General features: G+C 62.9%; 2 protein-coding genes across 5 annotated transcripts in view; one reads left to right on the top strand and one right to left on the bottom strand.

Moving 5' to 3' along the window:
* LOC308221804 (coronin-7-like) overlaps window positions 1–24,220 on the top strand; it is a 36,616-nt gene that overhangs the window by 11,222 nt on the left and 1,174 nt on the right. For all 4 annotated transcript variants that reach the window (XR_013956991.1, XR_013956992.1, XM_080619114.1 and 1 more), the window contains exons 8-22: window positions 5,248–5,334; window positions 5,552–5,634; window positions 20,920–20,974; window positions 21,076–21,133; window positions 21,230–21,375; window positions 22,087–22,182; window positions 22,268–22,420; window positions 22,551–22,683; window positions 22,777–22,952; window positions 23,030–23,138; window positions 23,239–23,325; window positions 23,436–23,578; window positions 23,656–23,760; window positions 23,870–23,955; window positions 24,029–24,170. Coding sequence is in view for 2 of the 4 variants with exons in the window: in XM_080619114.1 (XP_080475240.1) it covers window positions 5,248–5,334; window positions 5,552–5,634; window positions 20,920–20,974; window positions 21,076–21,133; window positions 21,230–21,375; window positions 22,087–22,182; window positions 22,268–22,420; window positions 22,551–22,683; window positions 22,777–22,952; window positions 23,030–23,138; window positions 23,239–23,325; window positions 23,436–23,578; window positions 23,656–23,760; window positions 23,870–23,955; window positions 24,029–24,170 (1,659 nt within the window). In the remaining 2 variants the exon portion in view is untranslated. The remainder of the gene's footprint in view (window positions 1–5,247; window positions 5,335–5,551; window positions 5,635–20,919; window positions 20,975–21,075; window positions 21,134–21,229; window positions 21,376–22,086; window positions 22,183–22,267; window positions 22,421–22,550; window positions 22,684–22,776; window positions 22,953–23,029; window positions 23,139–23,238; window positions 23,326–23,435; window positions 23,579–23,655; window positions 23,761–23,869; window positions 23,956–24,028; window positions 24,171–24,220) is intronic.
* On the bottom strand, window positions 12,312–19,123 carry VASN (vasorin; the record flags this gene model as incomplete). Its single annotated transcript, XM_080619116.1, has 2 exons — window positions 19,036–19,123; window positions 12,312–14,334 (listed from the first exon to the last, which is right to left on the bottom strand). The coding sequence occupies exon 2, from the start codon at window positions 14,322–14,324 to the stop codon at window positions 12,312–12,314; it is 2,013 nt and encodes a 670-aa protein (XP_080475242.1). The 5' UTR covers window positions 14,325–14,334; window positions 19,036–19,123.

The raw sequence follows: 24,220 nt of genomic DNA on the forward strand, positions 1-24,220 counted from the left end.
GGGAGAAAATATTAGATCATTCATACGTCAATTGATACACATCTGCGGGGGGTACATCCACAAACGTTCACTGACAGGGATGTACAATCAAAACCACTTGGAGATGCTGCTGGAAAGAAGGAGGGTGGTTCACAAGGGCAGAAAGCTGCTATTTGGGGGGGACTGTCCTCTGCTGTTTGACCAGCATGGCCACCATCGAGCCGATGGCCCAGTTTGGTGCAGCAGAGCTGTGTCTGTCGAGCGCATCTCTGTGGAGCCAATGATGTGCAGAGCTGAGGGGCTGCATCCTGGCCCTGCACGCTGCGAGGGGCTGCATCTGGCCAGCACCTGGCTCCCATTACGGGGCTGGGCCGGGTGCCGCTGGTGCCGGGCTGTGGAGTGGCCACCGAGCGCAGCCAGTGTGGGATGGAGAGGAGCCGGCTTCGTTCTCACGAGAAACTTCCTCCGCCGGCGTTTTGGCAGGACGGGGGCGAGGGAATGGCCGCGCGCACCGGGCGAGCGCACGCTCCTGCTCACGTTTTAATGAGCTCTGCTCTAATGAGCTGAGGGCTCCTGGGGACAGCTGGGAGGGTGTCCCTGTGGGGCTGTTCCCACTGTGGGTTTTTCCCCTCGCCTCATGGGCCATGCTGGGGGCAGAGCTCTGTGCCTCGGAGTACCCAAGGCTTGCAGCCCTCCAGGCAGAGTTGATGTGGGGCAGCACTGCATTGTTCCCCCAAGGCCAGGGTTTCATTCCCCCTCCCCCCCACCCGTGGCCCCAGGGCTGGGAGAGGGACTCCAGCCCCTCTCCCAAGCTGTGGCCACTATCCCATGGGCTGCGTCAGCCCCTGCCGCAGTGGGAGAATATGGCATGGGTCTCCATGTGGTGTGGCCATGGTGCTGGGCAATGCTGGGGTGAGGTGGAGATCTAGGCTGGGGTGGCCCAGCTGTGCCTTCAGCCAGGACCCCATGGGCCCCAACGTGTCACCTCTGCCCAGGATTCGTCTGTCAGCCCAGGGCCGGTTGGGGACCACTGGCTGGGGGAAGGCGCATCAGGACATGAAGACTGTTAGTCTTCTTCCCCCCAACCCCATTAGCGCAGTATCCCACGCTGGGGTCACCCCGGGGGTACCTGACTCCCAGCCTCGGCAGTGGCTTCCTCCGGGCTGAGGGAAGGTCCGCAGCATCCCACATTCCCAAGGAGACCGTGGGAAGCTTTGAAAAAGTTGGCCTGGCTCTGGGCTGCCTATTTATAGCGCTGCACGCTCGGCGCTCTCATGCTTCTGTTCCCCAGCGTAGCTGTACAGGACTGTTTATATTTCCTCTGCTCTACTTCCCCCTTGGCCGTCCTTCCCAGGAATGCCGCTTGGTATGGCAGACATGGGGAAGTTGAGGAGGATCGCGGATGAGCCAGTGACACTGTGAGGGATGCGGATGCATGGGAGCACTGGCTTGTCTTTGCCTGGGTGCACTACGGACGGCCTCGCCAGCTCAGCAGGGTGCAGGCACAGGGGTGCAGGTTGGCACCTCTCTTCCCTTGGGCTCCAGTACAGCATTTCGGGAGCCCCCAGCTTGCTGCCTCACCTAGGGTTCCTGCAGGCTCGTACTCAAGAGGGTAAAGTTGTTTTGGGGGTTTGATGACAGCCTCATAACAGGGCTTGTGGGGCCAGTGGCTGCACAAAGAGATGAGATGCAGGAGAGGAGGAATGGGTGCTGGTGGGTGCTGCAGTCTGCCCAGCCAGCAGGCCTCCCCCTTGCTTGCCCTGGGAGGGGGGTCCTGCTCCCATGCCTGGGCATCCATGTCAAGGTGGGAGCCTCCGCAGCTGTAGGGGTTGTGCCGGTGGGAGCCCGCTCACCTTCCTGCCCTGGCTGGGCCGCAACATCCTCTGGGATGTTGGGTTGGCTTTGCTAAGGGTAGGAGGAGCTGAATGGAGGCAGGGGGCTGTGCTGCAGTGGGGCAGGAGAGGCAGAGCCGGTGGAATTGGGAAGGCAGCATAAGGAGGAGGGGGCTCACCCCAGTCCATCCCCACTACGACACACACCCCACAGCTGCCAGCAGCCAAGGGCCAGTGCTGGCAGCATGATGGTTACTGGAGCATCACTGTCACCATGTGCAGTGGCTGCGATCCCTGCGGGGAGGTGGCAGCTCCTGGTCTCCCTGAGCTCTGAGCTGAGACCAGAAGTGGGGCCGACTTGGAAGAGGATGCTCTGCTCCCCTGGCCACGACTGGAGTAACTCGGATTTGGTAACAGAGGGAGATCACCCACATTCTTGTGCGAAGAGGAGGATTTGGTGCCATGGTTAACCCCCTTGGCACCCCAGGAAGCCAGGAAGCCGTTCCTTCTGCCCACCCCCCCCAGCCTCATGGGGTTTGGAGGGAGTGACGGATTTGCCCCTGAGCATGGACCCATCCTTTTGGTACAGGGAGGAGGTGTCTGCTCCCAGTCTGGGGGACCCCTCCTGGCCTGGCTTTCACTGGCAAAAGAATGGTTCAGCCTGGATCTGATGCCTCCTGTGCCCATGCAGGTCCCACTGCTGGGTTTGCTTCCCTCGGGGGTCAGATGCCCATGGTCTGCTAGCCATGCTCAGGCCTGCTGGCCACAGGCAGAGCTGGGCTGTCCTGGCCCCTACCAGCCAAAGGGTCTTTGCCAGGGGCAGAGCTGTGATCCCCCTCCCCACCTACCTCCCCCCCATCCAGCCCCATGGGCTGCCAGCTCTGTCTCTCCCTGCTCTGCATCCTGGCCAAGTGTAACTGCTTCTGTCGAGGCTGAGATCACCCTGGGAATCGCCCCAGCACCAGAGCAGTGTTTGCTTTGTGCTGGGCTCTCCCAGCAGCCGGGGAGCTGAAGGCAGTCGCTCTCTGCGGGCAGCTGTTACCAGCTCCCGGCCCCACCACGGCACCGCTGCTGCCAACAGCTGCATCCCACACACCAGCCCTGCTCCCCGGCGCTGGCCCCCACAGCCCACAGTGGGGGCTGCACAGGGAGGAGGGCTGGGGACCCCGGAGGGTACCAGCACCGTACCGCAGCCTGTGCTGGGAGGGATGGGTTGAGATGGGAAGAGAGGAGTGGTGCTGGGAAACCCTCCCCAAGCGGTTGATCTGGCTCTGAGGAGGGAGCACAAGCTCCCCCCAGCCTGGGCTGCCTCAAACCAGCTAGGCTGGACCCACACAATGGGCTGGAGGAGGCTGGGCTGCCTCTGTGCTGGCATGGCCAGGGAGCTGTGAGGCCTCCTTGGCTCCTGCATACTGGCCTGGAGCTGGTGGGCTCCCCTGACCCTGCTGGGGAGGTGAGCAGCTCCAGAGAGATGCCCATACCTCAGGCTGCAGCTGGTCCCCTGCTCCAGGGCCACAGGGAGTTCCCAGCATCACCTTGGGGTGGGTGCCAGGAGATCTCACCAGTGAAATCAGCCCAGCCCCGGCGCTGGCCTCCCTGCGTGCTTGCTGCCATACGTGTTGCTCAGCCGGGATGGAACTAATGCAGAAAACATGGCCCCAGCCACAGCCGGCACCACGAGGGCTGGGAGCAGCAGCAGCATCACCCTGCCCTCTGCCAGCCATGCTGCCTGCCCCGGGGGCTGCACGCACCGACGGCTCTCTGGTGCTGTGCAGGATGGGCTGGGGGACCAGCGGTGCACCGCTGGCTATCCCATCTCCAGCTGTTGAGTCTTGGCTGCCACAGCTGCATGGCTCAGGTGCAGAAGTGCTCTCCTGGCTGATGAGCAGGCTGGCCCCAGTGCCTGGGGTTTCCATCCCTCTTGGCACTGCTGCTGGGACGTGTTCCCTTCTCCAGGCCCTTCCCCGTCTCAGGGGACGGCTCCAATGCCAGCATATTGGAGGTGGGGGACTGGTCCCTCCTGCCCCACATCCTGCCCTGTGGCTGGGAGTGCCAGGATTTGGCTTGGCCTGTGCTGCATCTTCCAAGTGAGCCATGCTGGCTGGCAAGCACTATGTTTGTGCTGGCAAGGAGGCTTGTGTGCTGGAGCCAGGGGGAGGATGAGCTTGGCACCATGTGCCTTCTCCCGCCCCGGCTGCGGGTCTTTCCAGAGAGTGGGCATTCCACTGAGGCCCATGGCTGGGACCAGAGGAGGCTGGTTGCATGGAGGTTCTCTCATGGGGAGGTAGGAGCTGTGGTACCTCTGTGCCCCAGCCTGCCACAGTGGTGGAGTGGTCGTGGCCAGTGGTGCATGGTGCTCATGCTGTTGGGGATACAGCTCACAGGACACAGCTCCTCTGGCACCGGGGTTAGTGTGTCCATGCCATCCTGGGGCTGTGGATGTGTGGGCACCCACCCCATCCCTTCTTTCCCCACGTGGAGTCCCCCTGTGTGGAGGTGCCGGAAGCTCCATGTCAGATTTAGCTCTGGCAGAACCCTCTGCTTTTCCATGCCAGCTCTGAAGTCGTTAGCAGCCTTTTAATGGAGCTTCCCAAATGAAAGCGAGGAGGCTGCAGGCGCTGCTGCACTGTGGGGCGAGTGCTGGCTGCCGGCTCCTGCTGGGACGCTGGGAACCGCAGGTCCCATCTGGGGGCCACATGGGAGCCAACAAGCAGCCACCGCCGGCCCGCAGTAACTCTTCCCCTCCCGTCCTCGTCAGAGTGGCACCGGGGCCAATGCGGGGACCGGGCTGGTGACAGTGGCAGAATGAGGTGGTGTCAAGGGCTGGAGGGCCCTGGTCCCGCAGGAAGCACAGCAGAGAGGTGGAGAGGGGCTGCAGCGGGTAGGGCAGTGTGGGGAGCGCAGCCATGCTCAGTTTGCTATGATGTGTTTTGGTAGCACCGGGACATGCTCAGGGCACCCAGCTCCTGCTGCCAGGATTCAGCATGGTTCGAGAGCCCGGCGATGTAGCCAAGGAAGTAAGTCCCTCTGTCACCATGGCCATGGCCAAGCCTCTTCTCATGGCTGCTGGCATGGAGCAGCTTCCTAACGGCACACTGGCCCCAGAGCTTCCTCGCCATGTGTGGGGAGAGCCCCTGAGGGCCGAGGAGCTGTCCCATGCCCCCTCACGCTGACGTTACCTGCTGCCACCCTCTGCTCCTCACCAGGAGCCAGGCCAGCCACTCCACAAAGCAACCACGCCAGCACTGGCAGAGGGTGGGGGCAGAGGACTCACTGCTTGCAGGCTGTCCCCGCTGCACTGTCACGTTAGCGCCTCGGTGGAGTCAGGAGCCAGCACTGGGTTCCATGTGCTCAGCCGCCGGTGAACACGGTGCCACACAGTGTGCCTGGCGTGGCAGCTGGCGATACTGACAGCTCTTCCTCCTGTGCCTTGCAGAGTGTCCTGGGACATGAGAACAACAAGGACTCCCGGCTGCTCTGGATGGGCTCCAGCGATTGCCTCATCTCCATCGGGTTCAGCCAGGTATGGTCCTCGCTGGGAAAGTGGCTCTGGCACTACTGGGATGTCCCAGTCCTGCTCCCTGCAGCACTGTGCTGGGGCCCTGGGTGCTTTCTGGGTGTCTTGTCCCCTGTGAAGGCAGGAGCTTCCCTTGCCTTGCTGGGGATGGAGGGGGAGGTGGAGCTGCGAGGCTGGCCGGACATCCCCAGTGCCCACCAACACCGTGTCTGTGCCCCTGCAGATGCGGGAGCGGGAGGTGAAGCTGTGGGACACGCGGCGATTCAGCGGGGCACTGCTCACCATGGCACTGGACACCTCACCTGGGTAGGGACGAGGACTCACCGTGGGGTGGGAGGGTGGGCAGTGGGAGTGCCGTGGTCAGAGACCTGTGGGAGCACAGTGGTGGAGTGGGAGGTGGCACCGACAGCACACGTCCACAAAGTTGGGGACAAGGCTGGGGATAGCATGGCCACATCCTCAGCACCGTTTGGATGGGATGGGAGGGCAGTGGCAGTGCTTGGGATGCACAGAGGTGTCCCCAGCAGTGCTGGGATAGGATGGGTGCTCTGTGGTGCTGTGGTGGGTGGTTACACTGCTGGGGACAGCACTGGCATGTCTGAAGTGGCTGTTGGTTGGGGGGGTGCGTGAACTGGCACAGTATGACAAGGTGCTGTGGGCGAGCAAATCCCTTTGGCACTGCCTACGTGCTGAAGTGGCTTGATCCTGACCCCCTGCTCACGGTGGGGCTGCGGTGCTTTGTGCCATGGTGGCTGCCCAGCCAGCCCGGCAGCAGAGCCATGCTCACCAGGCATTCCCTGGGGAAATGGAAAAGGAGCTTTTGTGGCCGTAAGGGATCAATGCCCCTTGTCAAGGTGCGGTGGAGCCGTCTCCTGTCTGCGGGCACTGCCAGGGTGAGGAATGTTCCGGTTAGACCCAGCCTGGCCTCTCCTACACTGCCCAGCAAGCTGGCCTGGTGTCACAGTGCGGGCGAGGGAGCAGGAGAAGGAGGGTGAGGAGGCAACACCCTCATCCTGACGGGGTTATGAAGATTTGGGCAAGTCCTCGCAGGGCTGTGCTGAGCGGCACCAGCTCTCCCCAGAGCTGCTGTCAAAGGACAGGGATGTGGGACCCTCACTGCACACAGCGCGCCACAAAGGGATGCTTTGGGGTCCCTTATTGCTGCCGGTGGAGAACCTAGTGGGGATTACCCCAAACCCTGCTGCTTCTCACTCCCTGTGCGCATGGGCCTCCCTGGCAGCACTGGGCCGGGGTGAGCCAGCCTGGATAAATTGGATGCAGACGCGAGGCTGCGCTCAGCCGCTTTGCGCAGGCTGGAGTTATTTTGGCTGCCGGGTTTATCGGCCGCCAGGAATGCAGCTGGCGGGCGCTGCCTGCCGTCACGCCAGGCTCTGCCGTGCTGCGCTGCATGGTGGGGCCATACAGAGAAGGGCTGGGGGGGGTGGTGAGCAGGGAGCCCCCGTGCCGGGAGCCGCTGAGGAGCGGGAGGTGCTGTTTTTAGGCAGCTGCGCTTCCAGCCCCAGCCACTCCCTGCCTGTAAATCTCATGGAGATGACAAACGGAGCAGGGGGATTTGGGCTGGCTCCCAGCAGAGGTGCTGAGCAGGGGCTGCACTCTCCCTCCGGCAGAGTCATTCCAACTGGGGGCCAGTGGGGTGCGATGCTCAGGAGCTCTGGTGAGAGCAGGGGGATAGGGCTTAGGGGTCACCAAGGCCCCAGTGGAGGGAGTGCCCAAACAGGGGAGCTGCAGGCTTGGTGCAGAGGGTGCTGGCTGCTGACTCCAGGGATGCAGCGCCGCAGGGATGGTGGAGCAGCCGCGGGGCTGGCGTGCTCACTGGGGATCTCCAGCATGGCCATGGGTGCCCGGGGTGGGGCATCGAGCACGGGGTGGCAGCTTGGCGGTGCCGGCCATGCCGCAAGCCTGCGCGGGAGCGGGGCAGCAGCAGCAGCAGCTCATTGAGGCTCTTTGAGGAAGCAATCAGTGGGCGGGCAGGAAGCTCATACCATTCATTACTGACGCCGGGCCGGCAGGAAGGGGAGACCGCGTCCCCACCGCGCCCTGCCGCAGGGGCCTGTGCCCGCCGAGACGGCACCACGCGTCCCAGGCACCCTTGTGACACCCCAAAGCAGGGCCATGGTGTGCCCCAAGGTGGGGGACACCCCCAGTGTGCCCACCCCAATGTCCACAGCTCCCCGAACGCCACAGGGTGGCTGTGCCCCTGCCCAGCATCCACGGAGAGGAAAGCAGAGTGGAGGGCACTGGCTCCATTCACCCCCACATCAGCAAATGTGTTTTGGGGTCCCCCATCCTAAATCCTGAGGAGGTGAGATTTTTGTGGCTGCATAAACCTCATTTTCAAAGCACCCCAGCTGTGCCAGGCTGTGCTCGGATGCTCAGATCTCTAAGGGAACTGGTGGCAAGAGGCATGGGTGGGCCCGTTGCCTGTCTGTGGTCCTCAATGTGCCACCTTCGGGTACCTGCCATTCCCTTCATCTTGGGTTTTGTCTTCCCCCCCAGGCCCCTTTAATTAGATCAAGGAGCAGCAGAGCTGGAGCCAGGAAGGGGCCTCAATGGGTTATTGTTGCCCTAAATTGTAACCAGCACCAGTGAGGTTGGGTTACCGGCTCCGACATAGGGTCAGTGACCAGACTCTGCCATGCTCTCAGCGGCTGGCACAGCAGTGTCTGGGGACAGGGCTGTCACCACGCTGGGGCCAGCAAGAACAGCAGCTCCCTTGTGTTGCTGTATCTTTCGGTGTCCTGAAAGTGTCCCCATGGAGGCTGGGGGTGCCCGCTTGCTCATGGGGCAGCGGGCATTCACCCATGCAGCCTGCGGCCAGCTTGGGGCTGTGGCTGGGTTGATATAGCCAAGGTGACTGGGTGTGCAGAGGCCCTGAGGAGCCATATCCCCATAGTGTGTGCCACCACTGGGTAGCTCCCCATGGGGCAGACTGGTAGTGGGGGCTGAGAAATGGGAATAGGTGGACTCCCACTGCCCTTCACAGTGTAAAGTCCACCAGAGCTGGGAGATCCTGGAGGCAGTGCAGCAGGATGTTTGCAGAAGGATTTGGGGCTGTGTGGCTCCCCCAGTGCTGAAGCACGACATGAAGGGTCCTGGGCTGTTCTGTGGGGATGCTGCCCAGGAATGCTTGGCCCCAGCACCCACTGCCCCTGCCCCAAGACAAAACCTGCAGCTGAGCTGGCTCTTGGGGGACCGGATCCAGCCCTCTTGAGCAGCAAGGCCCGTAGCCCCACCAAGACATGTGTCCCCATCATCATCCTGCCATCTCTCCCTGGTCACCAGCTGTAATGGTACCTTGATGGCCAGTTCTGCTCCCACCCTGCCTGGCCACGCCACTTCTTCAAAGCTTATTTCTGACACCCAGCAGCCCTTTCGGTCATGAACAACATGACAACAGCCACTCCAGTGGTCAGATCTAGGAGGCAGAGTCCTGAGCAGGACAGCTCCATCCCTGTCCCCATCCCTGTACCCCTGCAGACCTCTGCCCTTGCTCCTTCTTCCCATGGATGCCTGGGCTGGCAGCTGCTTGCCATCAGTAGGGAAAGGGCTTTTCCTGCTGCTCCCACTTGGCTGCAACCTCAGACACAAGGAGGGGGGGAGAGGCTACTCCATCAGGTGCCACCACAGCGGAATCTATCCCAGCAGGGTGAGATGCCCTGGGCAGCTGCACAAAGGGGTTAATGGCGGGGCGGCCGCCTGGCCTGGCAATTACGGGTGTAAAAATAGCCGTGTGCTGCAGGGCCGTGCGGTGAGAAGGCAGCGAGCGACGGCAGCGCCGAAATCACTCCCAGATGGGCCTCGGTCTCAGCCCACCGCTGCCAACCGGCTCGCCCCGGCCCCGGCCTCTGCAGCTTTCCAGGAAGCCGGCAGGATTTCTGCCTCTCCGCATGCTCTTCCTGGCAGCCAACTCTTTGCGGCAGCACATGGGGCTGTGGGATGGACACACGCCTGCTGTCACCCCAAGGGAGTGGGGACGGGACCGCCAGCACCATGCACTGAGGCAGCACATCCCGCTCAGGGCTCCACTCCAGCCGTGGGGACCTGGAGGATCCAGGAGGACCAGGCTTTGGTTTCCATGCGGCCATGCCTAGGCCAGGGATGCTTCTCCGGAGGCCAGAGACCTCCAGACTTGCTGCTGCTGGGCTGCAGGATGCTGCCTGCGCCTGGCCAGGCTGGGCCAGCGCTGAGGGCAGTGGGACTTGCCCTGGTGAAGCTGGCGGCTCCTCCCATTGTGGCTCCTGGCCGAGCCCCCCATCCTGCCGGTGGCTTCTGGCTGGGGCTCTCCATTACCAGCCCCGCTGGATCGCATAGCAAGAGGGATTTTTTTTGGGTTCAATCCAGGGGGTTTTGCAATCCTTCCCCAGCGCTGATTCAGCTCACAAGTATTAGCAGCGCCGCACGATGTGCTGCTCAGAGCCGCTCCTGGCGCACACTGGGGCTGGCAGGACATGGGGGGTTTTGCGCTGGGGCTCAGGACCCAGCAGGGGCTTGGGGGCTGGAAGGGCACATTTTGGACCCTGCTGAGCTCCTGCAAAACTTCCAGGGTGCAGCCGTGGGTGTTGTGGGGTTCTGAGCCTCACGGGTTGTCAAGCCCTGCCCTGGCCCCAGCATCCCCACGCCCCTCATGCCAAGGCTGAGCCTCACTGCCCACCTTGTGCTGCTCCTGATGTGGCTGCTGGCGGCTGCAGCCCAGCCCCTTCCCTTGTCATCCAGTTCCACCAGGCCACCATGAGAACCTTGGGCTGTGGGTTCCCACTGCACTGCACATGGCAAAGGCAAGCCCCTGCCTTGCTCCTGCCACGCTGGGCAAACCATGTGGCATCTCCAACATCAGTGGAGCCACTTTGGAGCTGCTGGAAGCTTCCTCAGAGTGATGGGACCTCCTGAGCTGTTTGGGCATCCCCAGCACCCACCTGGCTTGTAGGGGTCCCCCTGCAAACCTCCAGGGGAAAAGAGCTTCATTAGGGGAAGGGCACATCATGACACTGTGCAGCAGGAGGGAAAGCACTGGGCAGTGAGTGAAGGAGCTCAAGGGCCGCTGTGAGGTCCCTGCTGCCCATCTCTTGCAGCCAGTGCCAGTGAAGGAACACACAGGGCCCAACCTTGTGCTCAGGTGGGCTCAGGGGGCTGCAGTGGCGATGATCAGGGGCACCCGGCACAAGGCCACAGCTCCGCCGGGGACTTTTCTTCTCTCCTCCTCCTCCTCCTCCTCGTGGGGCTGGAAAATACACAAAGCTCACAGTGAAAATATTTACACAGCAGCAATTTTTGGAGGAATTTGGGATGTTAATTTGAAAAATCTGTGGGGAGAGGACCACAATGGGCCCTTTGAGCAGGCGAGCGTGGCCATCGCACCGAGCCGCCCGCGCCGGCGAGGGGCCCCTCCTGCCTCTGCGCCGGCCCTAATGGGAGCCAGCCCTGCCGGAAGCCCACCTGGGAGCCGGGGGGGCTGCGCCAGACGGACCCGCCGCCTCCCCGCACCCCTAATTGCAACCAGAGCCGCTGGGTGAGCGGCACCGGGGCGGTGTCGGGGTCAGGGCTGGAGCCTGCAGCAGAGCCCCGGTGCGGCCGGCAGCTCGCGCGGCACGGCGGTGACCCTCTGCTCAGCTGGCGGCAGCCGCGGCACTTCAGCCCGCTCATGCTCATTCTCTCCAAATCAAACATACCTCGGCGGGCAGGGCCCCAACCTGGAAAATTCCAGCCTGAAAGATAAAGGATTGGAAAACGATTAAAACCAGAGGGCTGGAGCAGAAACCATTTGGCAGCGGGAACCTGCCGAGCGCCGACTCCCAGCCCTCCCCGGCGCACGAAACTAGCTGTTCCCGGGGCCGTGTGGAGGGGGCTCAATGCAGGGCCTGAGCCTTGGCTCTGGCTGCGGTGCAGGGCTGGGGGGACCCCGAGCAGGCTGACACTTGTCATGGGCGCTCTGGGGGTCCCGGTGCCGCTGGGGGTGACGTCAAGAGATTACAGAGGTTGGGCTGGGTTGTTTGTCCCACAGCTGGCCCCGGAGCCATCTGGCAGGCAGGGAGGGATGAAGTAAGGCTGGATGATGCACAGGGCAGGGGCCGATTTGAAACCGGTGGCCTGTGTTTTGGGAACACCTCCTCAGCCCCATGGTGGGGGGCAGCACCCTGGGGGTGAAGCCTCCTCAGTGCCACCGCCCTGAGCCGGGAAAACTCCCCCCTCCATCACCCTGACTCATCCCCGTGCTCGCCAACAACAACCAGCGGACACGGCCGACCTTCCCGCTCCTCTGCAGGGGACAGGCTGTGCTGCCCGCACCCCTGCCTGCCAACAGGCAGCACCCGCAAAAGCTGCTTGGGGCTGTGCAGAGCTTTTCATTGTTGTGATTTTATTTTTTTTTTACAAAACGCCACCTTTCTGGTCCGCCCTACAAAAGAGATGGACACAAACCCGTGCTAGAAAACAACAACAACAACAAAACAGAGGTTTCCCAGAAGAAATGGGAAATAACCGTGTATAAATATCTCTGAGTTCTTAAAGCTTCAATTCCCGGTTTGCCTGCTCGGCACTTCCTTCAGCCCAGAGATCCCGAGGGTCCCAGCACCTCGTCTGGGCCTGATTGCTCACATCAGCTTCCAGGGAGTTGAGAGGCATGGGCCGTGCTCTGCTAAAGGACCCTTGTTACCAGCACGTGGATGTCCCTTAGCCAAGTCACTGGCTGCTTTCTTTTTAGCAGTAGCTAAAAAAACTCCATCCAAACCCGAAATTAAAAACCCAACCCCCTCTTGGTTGCTACCCACATTCTACAGAGTCACAGAAACCAAGGCACTGAGCAGTGGAATTGTCTCCTCCCGAAGTGTGGCAGCCTCTCAGAAATTGCACGTTATGGGTTTGGGGTTTTGCTGCCTGAACTCAGTTAACTCCTCGCCTCTGGAGGGACACTGCTGGGTGCCACCACCAGAGCTCAACCCTTTTCCCACAGCGCAGTCCCGCCTGGCTCAGAAGTAGGAGGGTTTGAGCCCCGGGGTGTTGTTGTTGCTGGGGTAGTGCGACTGCATGAGCGGGACCTCACACTCGGAGCCGCTGGAAAGCATCGTTGCCTCTGGTACCTTGCAGCCATGGCTGCTCAAATCACCATTCTCCAAGCAGGCTTTCACCCCTTCCAGCTCCAGGGGGCTAGCATCCACCCCAGGGCCGGCGTGGGCCTTCGCCCGGCGGTGCCGGCAGTAGTACATGCCAGCAGTCACCACCACTATCAGCAGCAGCACGGCAGCTAACGCAGGGACGATGATGAGGGTGAGGTTGTTGTCCTTGCCCTGGGTGACAGGGGAGTGCTGCTGGTGGCTCACTGGCAAGGTCTGCACCTCAGCACAGTGCTCCTCCTTGGAGACCTTCTCCCCCAGGGGCCCAATGCAGATGCGATAGGTGCAGTTGGGCTTCAATGCCCGCACTGTGTACTCAGAGAGCGAAGCTGGCAAACGCAGCATCACCGGCCGCTTGTCCAGCCCAGAAAGGTTTCGGTAGCTCAAGCGAATGCCTTTCAGCTGCGCTCTGGACTGGACGTAGTTCTGCAAGTCCACTTTGAGGGAGGTGCTGCTGACCTGTGCGATGCTGATCCGCCGGCTGGGCAGTGGGGCCTGCGTAGCTGGGGATGGCGTTGTCCCCTTCACCTCTGCCTCGCAGTACGCCCCAGTGTAGCCCACTGGGCACAGGCACTCCAGGAGGTTTTGGACACCCAGGTGGCAGGTGCCACCGTTGAGACACGTGCGAGGGGGACAGATGGGTGGTAGGGGAGTGGTGGGAGTTGGGGGGCCACTGAAGGGCACTGGTGTGGAGCTGCCCTGGGGGTCCCCAGCCCCTAGTGTGGGAGCAGCAGTGCTGGGCTGCGGTGCCGGGCGGCTGCTGGTGGGGAGTGGGGCAGGCGGTGGCAGTGTGGTGGTGCGTGCAGTGGTGGGGCTGGTGGTGGTGGTGGGGCAGCCAAAGTCAGCGTACTGCAGGTGGTGGAGGAGTTTGCCTGAGTTTTTCGGGGGGAAGTGGCAGCGCGTCTCCTCAGGCCGCCGCAGGACCACGCTGCTGGCGTTCACCCACTGCACGAGCCAGCTCATCTGGCAGATGCAGTTGAAGGGGTTGCCGGCAGCCGTCACGGCCCGCAGCCTGGGGAAGAAGCTGGAGAAATCCCGAGGGATGGTGTTGATGTTGAGGTTGCTGATGTCCAGTTCCTGGAGGTTGTGAAGGTTGTGGAAGTCCTCCGCTGGCAGCTGGGAGATGCGTGCATTGCCAGCCAGGCTGAGCTTGGTGAGGCTCCCCAGCCGCTGCAGCACCACCGGGACGCGCTCCAGCAGGTTGTCAGAGACATCCAGCTCATGCAGGTTGTTCTGGGCCTGGAAGAGCTCCTCATTTAAGCTCGTTAGACCCAGCCCTGCAATCTTCAGGGACTCGATGTTGACAGCGTGGAAGGCCCCCGGTGCAATGGTGGGGATCTTGTTCCAGCTGATGTCCAGCAGCAGGAGGTTGGGCAGGTTGAGGGGAGGCACGGCCCGGAGCTGGTTGTTCTGCAGCTTCAGCTCCAGCAGGTTCTCCAGGGTGTTGAAGGCAGCAGCATGGATGTGCTGGATCCTGTTCCTCTGCAGGTAGAGCCGCTCCAGCAGCCGCAGCCCATGGAAGGTCTCATTGGTGATCTCTTGCAGCTGGTTGGATGACAGGTCCAAGTTGACAAGCTCTGTCAGGGGCTGGAAGATGTTTTTCTGGATGGTGGTGATCTTGTTTTGTGAGAGGTCCAAGAGCTGGAGTGCAGGCAGGCCCGCAAAGCTGTCCTCGCTGAGCGTCGTGATGCCATTCTCAAAGACGTAGAGGGAGAGGGTGTTAGGGGGCAGCCCCTGGGGCACAGTTTGGCCCCGTCTGGCCGCACACAGGATGGTCTTGGGGTCTTGACACTGGCAGCCTGCAGGACATGCTCCAGCCAGCTCTCCGCACGCCAAGAGCAGCAGCGTGCAAAGGATCAGCTGGTTCATGGTGTCAGCTCTGCAAGAAAAAGAAATCCAGTCAAGGTTAGGGGCCAAGCCCTGCTGGGGGGGACCCTGGGCTAGCAGGGCTCTGGGGTGCCTCAGGCCCCTGCCCTTGCTACCCCTGCACCACTGCTGTGCCCTGCCCAGACCCTTCAGCCCCAAATAGGCTGCAGAGGGAGTGAGAATGCCCCCGCTGTGCTGCTCCTTTCTCTGTGCTGCGACTGGAACAGAGCCAGCAAGAGCGATGCTACATGTGGGCTGCTCATCCTGGCTTCATGCTGCTGCACTCCCCCCACCTGGACCCCAGGTTTAGGGATGTGGGACCTTTGTATACCCCAGGTTTACCATGAGACACATTCCACCCGCTCTGGCCTGGTCTCTTGGGGCCGTACACTCAGCAGGGTGCAAATCAAACACGGGTGGGAGCCTGGCTGACCTTCCCTGGCCTTCACACCATCCGAGCTCAGCTTAACCCTTTGCTTGTGCCACCGTCCCAGCAGCTATCCCCCTTGAGGGCAGGGACACCCAGGGGTGACCCAGGCACAGGCTGAGGGCTGAAGGAGCTGGATGCTCCCCTGCCCCATGGTTCCCCCATACCCTTCAGAGCTAGCTACGTCCCTGCAGAGCCCCTGCCAAGCTGGCTTGTGTCCCCTGGGGGTCACGGCTGCCTTGCTGTTCACCTTCCTGCCAGCACCCCGGGTGCTCTGCACAGCACCCTGGGTTACATCCTCATCTCTTGGGGATGGGTACAGCAGGGATGGAGGGGAGGATGCTCTTGGGGTGAGGCTTTAACCACCCTTGCCCCTTCTCTCAACCCCTTCTTTCAGCCTTTTTAATGACACTCTTAATTAGCACAGGCTGGGCTGGGGACCCATGATCTCCTGCCACTCCATCTCAGGGGCATGTGGGGTTTAGCAGAGATGGGGTCCCAGGCAGGGAAGAGGCAAACCCCACCAGGCTGCCTGAGCTGGGAGTGCTGCTGGCACCCTGCTCCATCAGCCCCTTCCCCAGCCCTGGCCTTCTTCACCTCCTCCCCTGCTCAGAGCTGCTCAGAGCACCAGACAAACACCCCCTGCAGCTCACAAGGGGCCCCCTCCATGTGCGGGGGGCTGCAGGGTCACAAGCAGCACGTGCCGCCTGCCCCAGCGGTGCACCAGCACCAAATCCTGTACCGGGAGGGTCTCACCCGCGCGGGGTCCCACCTGCCAGTGCAGCCTGGCCAGCAGAGCCCCCCATGCGGGACTCACCACAGCCGGAGCAGGTCAGGGTTAACGCAGCAGCAGGCTCTACCCTTGCCTCTTCCCCGGGTGGCCCCCCCCAGGGTGGGGTGCACCAAGGGTGGGGTGGCCCTGCTGCTGGGCAGGGTCACCACAACTGCCTGAGTCACTTGGCCCGAACCGGCCCTGGCCCGCTGTGACCTGTGCCGTCAGCCCCCTGACACCGTGTGCTGGGGGAGCTCCGCTGATCCTGGGGTCACTGCCAGAGACCTTCCCTGACACCCCCTGCCCAGCCCCAAGCCAGTGGGTACTGCTGCTCCCCCACATCCACAGCCAGGCCATCAGTGCCCAGTACGAGAACTGAGTAGAGCCAAAACACCATCATGGAGAACATGAAAAGCAGTTTTGGGTCTAAGGGGCTGGGCGCAGACCCAGCACTGCTCACCACGTGACAGCCCTCGGGGTGGCTCCCGCAGCCACAGGGTGCTGGCTGGCAGGCAAAGCCCCAGTGCATTGGGGGCCGTGCCCAGGGTCCTGCCACTGCTGTGCCGGGGTGAGCAGCATCCGGCCAGGCCTGCGGGATGCTGGTGAGGCCAGAGCTGGTTTTGCAATGCCAGGGTCGGGTTTCGCTGACGTGTCCCGTGCTGCAACCAGCTGCTGACTCCAAGTCTCTCTCGTCCCTTTAATTATGCTGGCATTTCCTCCCCGCCTGCCAGGCTCCCTGCTCCAGGCAGGTTTGGCCGGCCTGGCCAGGGCCACACATCCATCCCCGCCTTGCCACGAGCACCAGGCAGGCTGGCACTGCTGCTCCACCCGCACGCCGCTGACACCTCTCCCTCGGCATCACCCCACTCCGCCGGCACACGCCGGCATCCTGCCCACACGCCACCTCCGTACCATGACACTACTTCAAGGGGTTAACCTAGCCCAGGCTGTCAGGGGTGCTTACCCTTTGGAACAGGGCACAGAGGAACAACCTCCCCATGTCCTAGAGGGGTCCCCAAGGGTGGAGAGGGGGCCCCGGTTCTGCTGGAGGTGTTAGGACCGCCCTGCCAGCGGCCTGCTGCTGCCTTGGCTGGGCTCCCCCGCGCCTGCACCGCAGATATTTGCCGAATTATTCATATTTTCCGGCTGCGGGGAGGATCTGGGCTCAGATTCCCCCAGTCCCAGCTCAGCCTTTCCCTGCCAGCCTGCTGGGGTGGGAGCACCATGTCCCCCCATCCCTGCCTGCAGCCCCCCAGGCTGGGCTCTCTGGCTGCCCGCCCAGGGTGAAGGACTCAGCAGGGGATGCCCTGCATTGCACCCGCCACGTGTTTAAGGATGAAGCCAATGCTGTCCCCATGCTGCAGGGTGACATCTTCACAGGACAGACCAGAGGAGCCCTCCCGGGGGTCATTGCTCTTCCCCACGGTTCAGGGACGTGGCCATTCTCCCGGGGGAACCCAGCACAACCGGGACATCCTTTCCTGCACCGGCGAGTGAGGCCTCGCAGCCAAACAAAGCCACCGTTGTTGCCAGCAGGCTGATGGGCTGCCTCCTTGGCCAGTGGGCACCACTGCAGGCAGGACAAGGCTCTGCACAAAAGCCAGGCAGTGGGTTCAGTCCCTGTCACTGCAGGGAGGGCCATGGTGCCTTCACGGGGCAGGATGTGGATGCTGCTCCCCTCGTTTAACCCCCCCCAGAACAAGCCTATGTCAGCATATGCCCCTTCCTGTGACCATGCTGGGGGGATGCAGGATTAAGCCCTTAATCCTCCTCCCCTTCAACCCACCCTATGCGGCCGCAGCTCCCACCTCCTCCCAGGCTCCCCTCCCTATTTAATTAAAGTTTCCGCAGCAGCCCTGGAGGAATGCAGCCTGCTTATTGCATTCCCCGGGGCGCTCGCTGGCCCCTCCGTTGCGCTTCTGCCCCTTTGACCCGGCTGTGCTCCCCAGCTCAGGTGCTGGCAAGGAGAAAAACCAGCAGAGCCACTTTACCGGCAGCCAAACCGCCTTCGGAGGAGCCCAAACACCAGGGAGTGTTGGGAGGAGGCCGGTGATGCTGCCACGCGTGGCCCCAGCAGCACGGGCAGATTCCTACAGCGTGACTGGGGTGGCTGCGGCTGTCCCCGAGCGTTTCCTCCTGCTGTGTCCCGCTGGCAGAGCCAGCCGGGCCGGCAGCGCTTGCGTCAGGGCCACCCGGCAAGGCCTTGGCGTGGTGAGGGCAAAAACAGTCATTAGTGTCATCCGTGATGGTGGCACTGCCCAGTGCCGTGTAGGCAATGGCACGGCCCCAGTGGGGTCAGACCAGTCCAGCCCCAGAAAGATGAGACCTGCAGTGTGAGGCATGTGGGCAAGAGCGGTGTATGTGGGGAACACAAGTGGGAGTTTCTGCTTGCGAAGACGGGTCTGAGAACTGGAGCATTACTACTGGGATGCTCTGGCTTTTGTGGCAGCTGCCAGCCTCGGATGGAGCCAGGCACAGAAAGGGACACTTACCCTGTGATGGCCCAAAGTCACACATAGAAAGAGTGACAGGGTACCAGCACCCCCACAATGCACACTGCATGACAATGAAGCATGCAGGGATCTGGTGGCAGGAGCAGCAGTGGGATATCCCCACCCGCCAGGCTGGCCAGTGGCCCTGCTGGCACCCGTTCCCCTGCACCAGCTGAGGGGAAGCCCTTGTTGGCGCTGCCCAGGGGCCCTGCTTGGCCCATGGTGGGTCAGCAACACAGGATGCTGGCCCCTGAGGACAGGCAAAGGGAGGGCAGCCAAACCCCACCCCAGCCGAGCCCTCTGCTGAGGAGGGTGGTGGTGGACACCACTGCCAGCAGCTCCCACCTCTGCCTGACCCCAAAGAGCGAGCTCTGCCACTGTATCTGCCAAGACAGGGAGAGCATGGGAGGGATCCAGCACCCAGTGATGGTTCTGTGTGTGCCCTGAAGCCCTTCTGTTGGCAGGGTGGGTCACAGCCACCCGGCCACAGCTGGAGGGAGATGGGTTTCACATCAGCCCCAGCCACATCTCTTCCCTTCCCTGTCACAGGAGCAGCACCAGGTCAAGATCCCCAGGCCAGACCCTGGCGCATCCCGTGGCAGGATAGGCATAGGCAAGGACAGGGGACCCGGGGCCATGCCTGCACCCTCCACCCTGCCCCTGCAGTGCCGTCACCCCCTCATCACCAGCCCAGGCAGGGGACAGCCAGGTGCCCCATGGCTCAGCCAAGGCCTCAGGGGGAGCAGGGCACGCTGACCCCCAGCCAAGGCCTGGAGCGAGGTGCTGGCCCCGGTTTCCCTTCCTGTGGCCGAAGCCGGGGTGACACCCTGTCACCCGGCGAGGGCAGCCAGCCCTGGGTGCCCCGCGGCTCTGCTCAGGCCCACCGGGACCCTCGGTCCCACCACTCCCCGAACTGCCGGGTGCCCAGCACAGCCCCCCTCCCGCCCGTGGGCCGGCGCCCCACGAGCTCCCCGGCCCCATGGCGAGGGCAGGGCCGGGCAGCGGCGACTGAGGACGCGAGACTCACCGGGCCGTGCCGGGCGGTCAGTGCATGGCGGCAGGAGCCGGCGGCCGAGCGGACGCTCCCCTCTGTGGCGGCGCCGGGAGCGGGGGGCGGCTTTAAAACCGCGGAGGGCGGGGCCTGCCCTCCCGCCGCCTTCCCATTGGCTGAGGGGGACAGGGGAGGAGGGGCGGAGCACGGCTGCCCCGAAGGCTACGCCCCCTGCGCACCTGGGGCCCGACAGGGGGCGGGACCGGCGGGACCCCCGGGACTGCACCGGGACCCCGGCAGCCCCCGGAGCCCCCGAGACACCGGGACCTCAGCAGTGCCCGGAGACCCCAAGTCACTATGACCCCTGGCAGCTCCAGGACCCCCGGGGCCCGGTAGCTGGGATCCCAGCACCGCCGGTGTTCCCATCCGTAGGTACAGATACAGGTGCAGATGCAGGCATCCTCCCCGTATCCCCAGCACCCCCAGTCTCCTGGCACCACTGTAACACCAGGGACTGGGTGTCCTTGGCATCCCAGAGGCCTCTAGATCCAGCACACCCAGGGTAACCAGAGACCCTGGCACCCATGGGCCCCAGTATCCCCCGCACTTGTAGAGCCCATGTCTCCAGCTGTTGAGGGACAGGGGGAGACTGGGTGGCCCTCAGTGGTGCCCTGGTGCTCCGGTGATGCCAGAGCTGTGCAAAGTGCCACAGGACAGCACTTCCCATTTGGTGCTGCAAGGACAGCACTGATCGGGCTGGAACAAGCTGTCCCAACCCTGGGCCCCGCCAGTGGTGGCAGTGCTGGTGACAGTGACTGCAGGGGACCGCGGTGCCTGCCACAGCCAACTCCAGTGGTGTTTGCCTATGTTATGCCAACAGTCAGAGCACAGGACCATAGTGTACAGCTGTGCCTTGTGCCATCCTGTGGCAGCGCCAGGGTGTCCCTGCCATAGGGACTAGCTGGGGCAGTAGCACATCACAGTTTTGGTTTCACCAAATTTCCTCATAGCCACATGGTGCAAAACATCGGCACAGCTCCGTGCCCTGGGCATAACCACAGAAATGTCAACTGAAAGTAATAGATTGTCCCTTTGTTCTCTGCCTGCGGAGCTGCCTCCTCCACCCCTGCCAAGAGGAGGCAGAGAGGTGGCTTCATGCTTCTGCTCACCAACATCCACTCCAGGCAGTGTTCCTGGTCACAGTCCCCACTGGCCACTGAGCGTACCCTTGACCATCATCCCCTCCAGCCACTGAGCACTCCCCAGTCACTGTCCTCCCCATGTCCTGACTGCCGTGCCCCCAGAAACCAAGTGTCCCCCAGCCATGGTCACTTCTGGCCATGGAGCACTCTGGTCACAAGCCGGAACAAGGTGCAGGACAAGGAGCAGGGTCACACTCCAGCTGGCACAGCCCTGGCCCCAGGGCCCTCCTGGGGCTCCTGGCATAGCAGGTCCAGGTGAGGTGAGCGGTGTGCCGGGGTGTGCCACGCACCCGCCCCAAACTGGCCCGGCAGGCCCTGGGGCTCCCCTGCAGGTGACGGTGGCTTCCCCGAGTGGGGCTGGGTGCCATCACCGGGTGCAGGATGCAGATCCAGGAGCAGGGGATTGCCTGGGCACGGCTTCATGGTGGGCACCATGCAGTCAGTGCAAGATGGGGCCAGCGGTGGCATCCTGCAGACCTGTCACCCTGGGGTGGGACAGCGAGGATTTGGGGACCTGTACATCAGGGAAGCAGCTGGCACCAGCCCTGCCCTCCTGCCTCTTGCATGGCCTGATGATGATGCCCTGGGCTTCCCCAGGACAGGGTTTGGGGCGTGCTCCAGCGGGGAAAGGTGCAGGACCCAGGACCCAGCCCTGTGGCCATCAGGGTGCCACACTGATGGGTGCCTCAGCTCAGCTCCCTCCTTCCCTTGCAGGGCGGCCATTCCACTGTACGATGCTGATACGGGGCTGCTGGTGATGGCAGGGAAGGTGAGGTCCCACGGCATTGGGGTGCAGGGGGATGTCTGTGTGTGCGGTGGGGTGCTCCCCAGAGCCCCACTCATGCCCTGTCCCCATCACCTCTCTGCCAGGGAGAAAACCTCCTGTACTGCTTCGAGGTGGCAGCCGCGCAGCCGGCGCTCACCCAAGGTAAGCAGGATACCTCCCACATTGGGCTCCCAGCCACCCCCAGAGGTTGGGTCCTGCCTGCCTCACGGCCACCTTGCCTGTCCCCCCCACCAACAGCGACCCAGTGCCGGACGGAGGGCAGCACGCGGGGCCTGGCCGCTGTGCCGCGCCTGGCCCTGGACGTCATGGCCTGCGAGGTGCTCCGTGTCCTGCAGCTCACGGACACCGCCCTCGTCCCTGTCAGCTACGTGGTGCCACGCAAGGTAAGGGGTGCTGCAGGTGGCACGGTATCACGGGTGCCTGGTGACATCTCATGGGTGACACCTCAGCAGCACCGGGTGACAAAAGAGACTCAAGTGTGCAGGATCCAACCTGGGAAGAGCAGGAGAGGAGGTAAAACCTGGGTGCTATGTGCTGAAAGCTGGGTGCTGATGATGGGTAATGGAGGCTGGGGTTGCTGGGTGCTATATTTGGGAAGTTCATTTGCTGCATGCAAGATGCTGGGTGCTTGCTACCTGCTGGGTGTTATTGTGTAATGGGTGATGGGTGCCAGATCGTGAACAACCAGGTGCTTGAAGTGGTTGGAATTTGGGTACTGGGTAGTGGAGTCTGGGTGCAGGAGGTGGCATCCTGGGTACTCGATCTGGCACACTGGTGGTGCTTAAAGCTGAAGGCTGGGTGCCAAAACATGGGCGTTGGGTGCTGCAAGGGGTGATGCTGGGTGCTGGGTGTTGTTTGGGAGACTGGATGTGTTCAGGGGTACGTGAGACAGCCCAACGACATGCAGGGTCTGACACCTACAGGCTTCAGTGTGCAGCTTCTGTGGACAGGGCTCCACAGACACAGGGACTGAGATGCCATGGGGTGCCTGGTGGGGCCCAGGCGTGCCCCAGCCCAGGTGGTGCCAGCTGGCAGCAGGACACGGGCTGTGGGGTTATGGGGACACCCAGTCCACCATGTCCCCTCTCCCACAGTCTGTCCAGGACTTCCATGAGGATCTGTTCCCTGACTGCACCGGGATGCTGCCAGCCACTGGCGCCCAGGCCTGGTGGGCGGGGGACAGCCAGCAGGTCAGTGTCACTCCGGGGGGTGTCCTCGCCAGTGGCATTTCTAGGGCTGCCACTGCCCCTTGCCTACCATTGTGCTCGCCAGCAGGTGAGGAGGGTCAGCCTGCACCCAGCACGGAGACCCAACGAGACCTTCACCTCGCCCATCATTGCCTGTACCCGGCTGCAGGCAGCCAGCATCAGCCCCACAGTTGACACTGGCCCTACCGACACCAACACCGACACCAACACCGACCAGAGTGTGAGCACAGGGCGCTGGGGAATTTGCTGGGGTGCTGAGAGATTGGGGGAACCCCACCACCCTTGGCCTTCAGGGAGGTGGGAGGGCTGGAGTGCCAGCACCTCCTGCCCACCCACTCTCTCTCCCATAGGAGGGCAGTGGCTACTCCTCACCATCCTCGCTGGCCTCACCGGGCAGTGCCACCACCTCCCTCTCAGCCAGCACCGGCCCCTCCAGCGGCTTTGCCAGCAGCCCCAGCCAGAAGTCACTGCAGAGCATTTTGGGTGAGCAGGCAGCGGGGTTGGCTCGATGTCCCCTGGCTGTGGCTCTGCTGGGGGGAGGGCCTGGATCACTCACCTGTCCCCTGCCTGTGCCAGGGCCCAGCTCCCGCTTCCGGCATACACAGGGCAGGGTGCTGCACCGCGACACGCACCTCACCAACCTGCGGGGGCTCAGCCTCACCACGCCAGGCGAGTGTGATGGCTTCTGCGCCAACCACCAGTGCGTCGCCTTGCCCCTGCTCTCCGCCGGTGGCCAGATCGCCATCCTCAAGGTACCCCCTGCACAGCATGGTGGCCAGCATGGCACTGGTGGGCGCAGTGCAGGTGACTGCCTGGCTTTCTTCCACAGCTCTCCAAGCCTGGCCGTCTCCCTGACGCAGCCATACCCACCATCCAGAACAGTGTGGCTGTGACTGACCTGTCCTGGGACCCCTTCGACCCGCAGCGCCTCGCTGTTGGTACGTGTGCTGTCCCCAGGGAGTTCACTGGTCCACTCCCCTGGCACCAGGCATTCCAGTTCACCGTATTAACTAGTGCCCATCCATTTTGGTGCCATAGCGGGTGAGGATGCCAAGATCCGGCTGTGGCGAATCCCAGAGGAAGGGCTGCAGGAGACACTGCAGGAGCCTGAAGCTGTCCTCCAAGGTGAGGGGCGTGTGGGGAGGCGCAGCGAGCACCCCGCTCTGGGAACAAGCCAGCCTGGGGGTGCCCGCATCCCAGCTCGGGGACAGCCACGCACCGCTCAACCTTACCAGGTCACACGGAGAAGATCTACTCCATCCGCTTCCACCCCATGGCATCCGATCTCCTGGTTTCTTCCTCCTACGACATGACGGTGCGGATCTGGGAGCTGAGCACTGGGCGGGAAGCCTTGTGCCTGCAGGGACACACTGATCAGGTAAGGGATGACACATGTGGGGACCCGTGAGGGGCACATTTGGCCAGGCAGAGGACATAGGAGATCTGCCTCCCCAGATCTTCAGCCTGGCTTGGAGCCCTGATGGGAAGAAGCTGGCAACAGTGAGCAAAGATGGTCGGTTACGGCTCTATGAGCCACGGAGCAGCCCTCTGCCTCAACAGGTACAATCAGGGTGGTGGGGACAGGCTGGAGAGCTGGGGACCCCCCCATGGGCACCTGCCGCACCCTCAGCTCTCTCCAAGCTGATAGGGTGACTCTGACCTTGCACAGGAGGGTCCAGGTCCCGAGGGGGCCCGCGGAGCGCGGCTCGTTTGGGTCTGTGGTGGCGACTACCTCCTGGTGTCCGGCTTTGATAGGTAAAGAGGGGCACACACAGGGCAGGGGTCCTCAGGGGACACTGTGCTCCCCCCAACTGTCACCTCCCTGCAGCCGCAGCGAGAGGAGGATCCTCCTGTACCAGGCACAGGCTCTGCCCAAGGGACCCTTGTCTGTCCTTGGCCTTGATGTGGCCCCTTCCACCCTCCTGCCCTTCTACGATGAGGATACCAGCATTGTCTTCCTCACTGGCAAGGTGAGGGCTTAACCCTCAAAAACTGAGGGGCTACTTGCCCACAGCACCCC

The sequence above is a fragment of the Psittacula echo genome (assembly GCF_963264785.1).
Source record: "Psittacula echo genome assembly, chromosome: 5".
Taxonomy (NCBI): Eukaryota; Metazoa; Chordata; class Aves; order Psittaciformes; family Psittacidae; genus Psittacula; species Psittacula echo.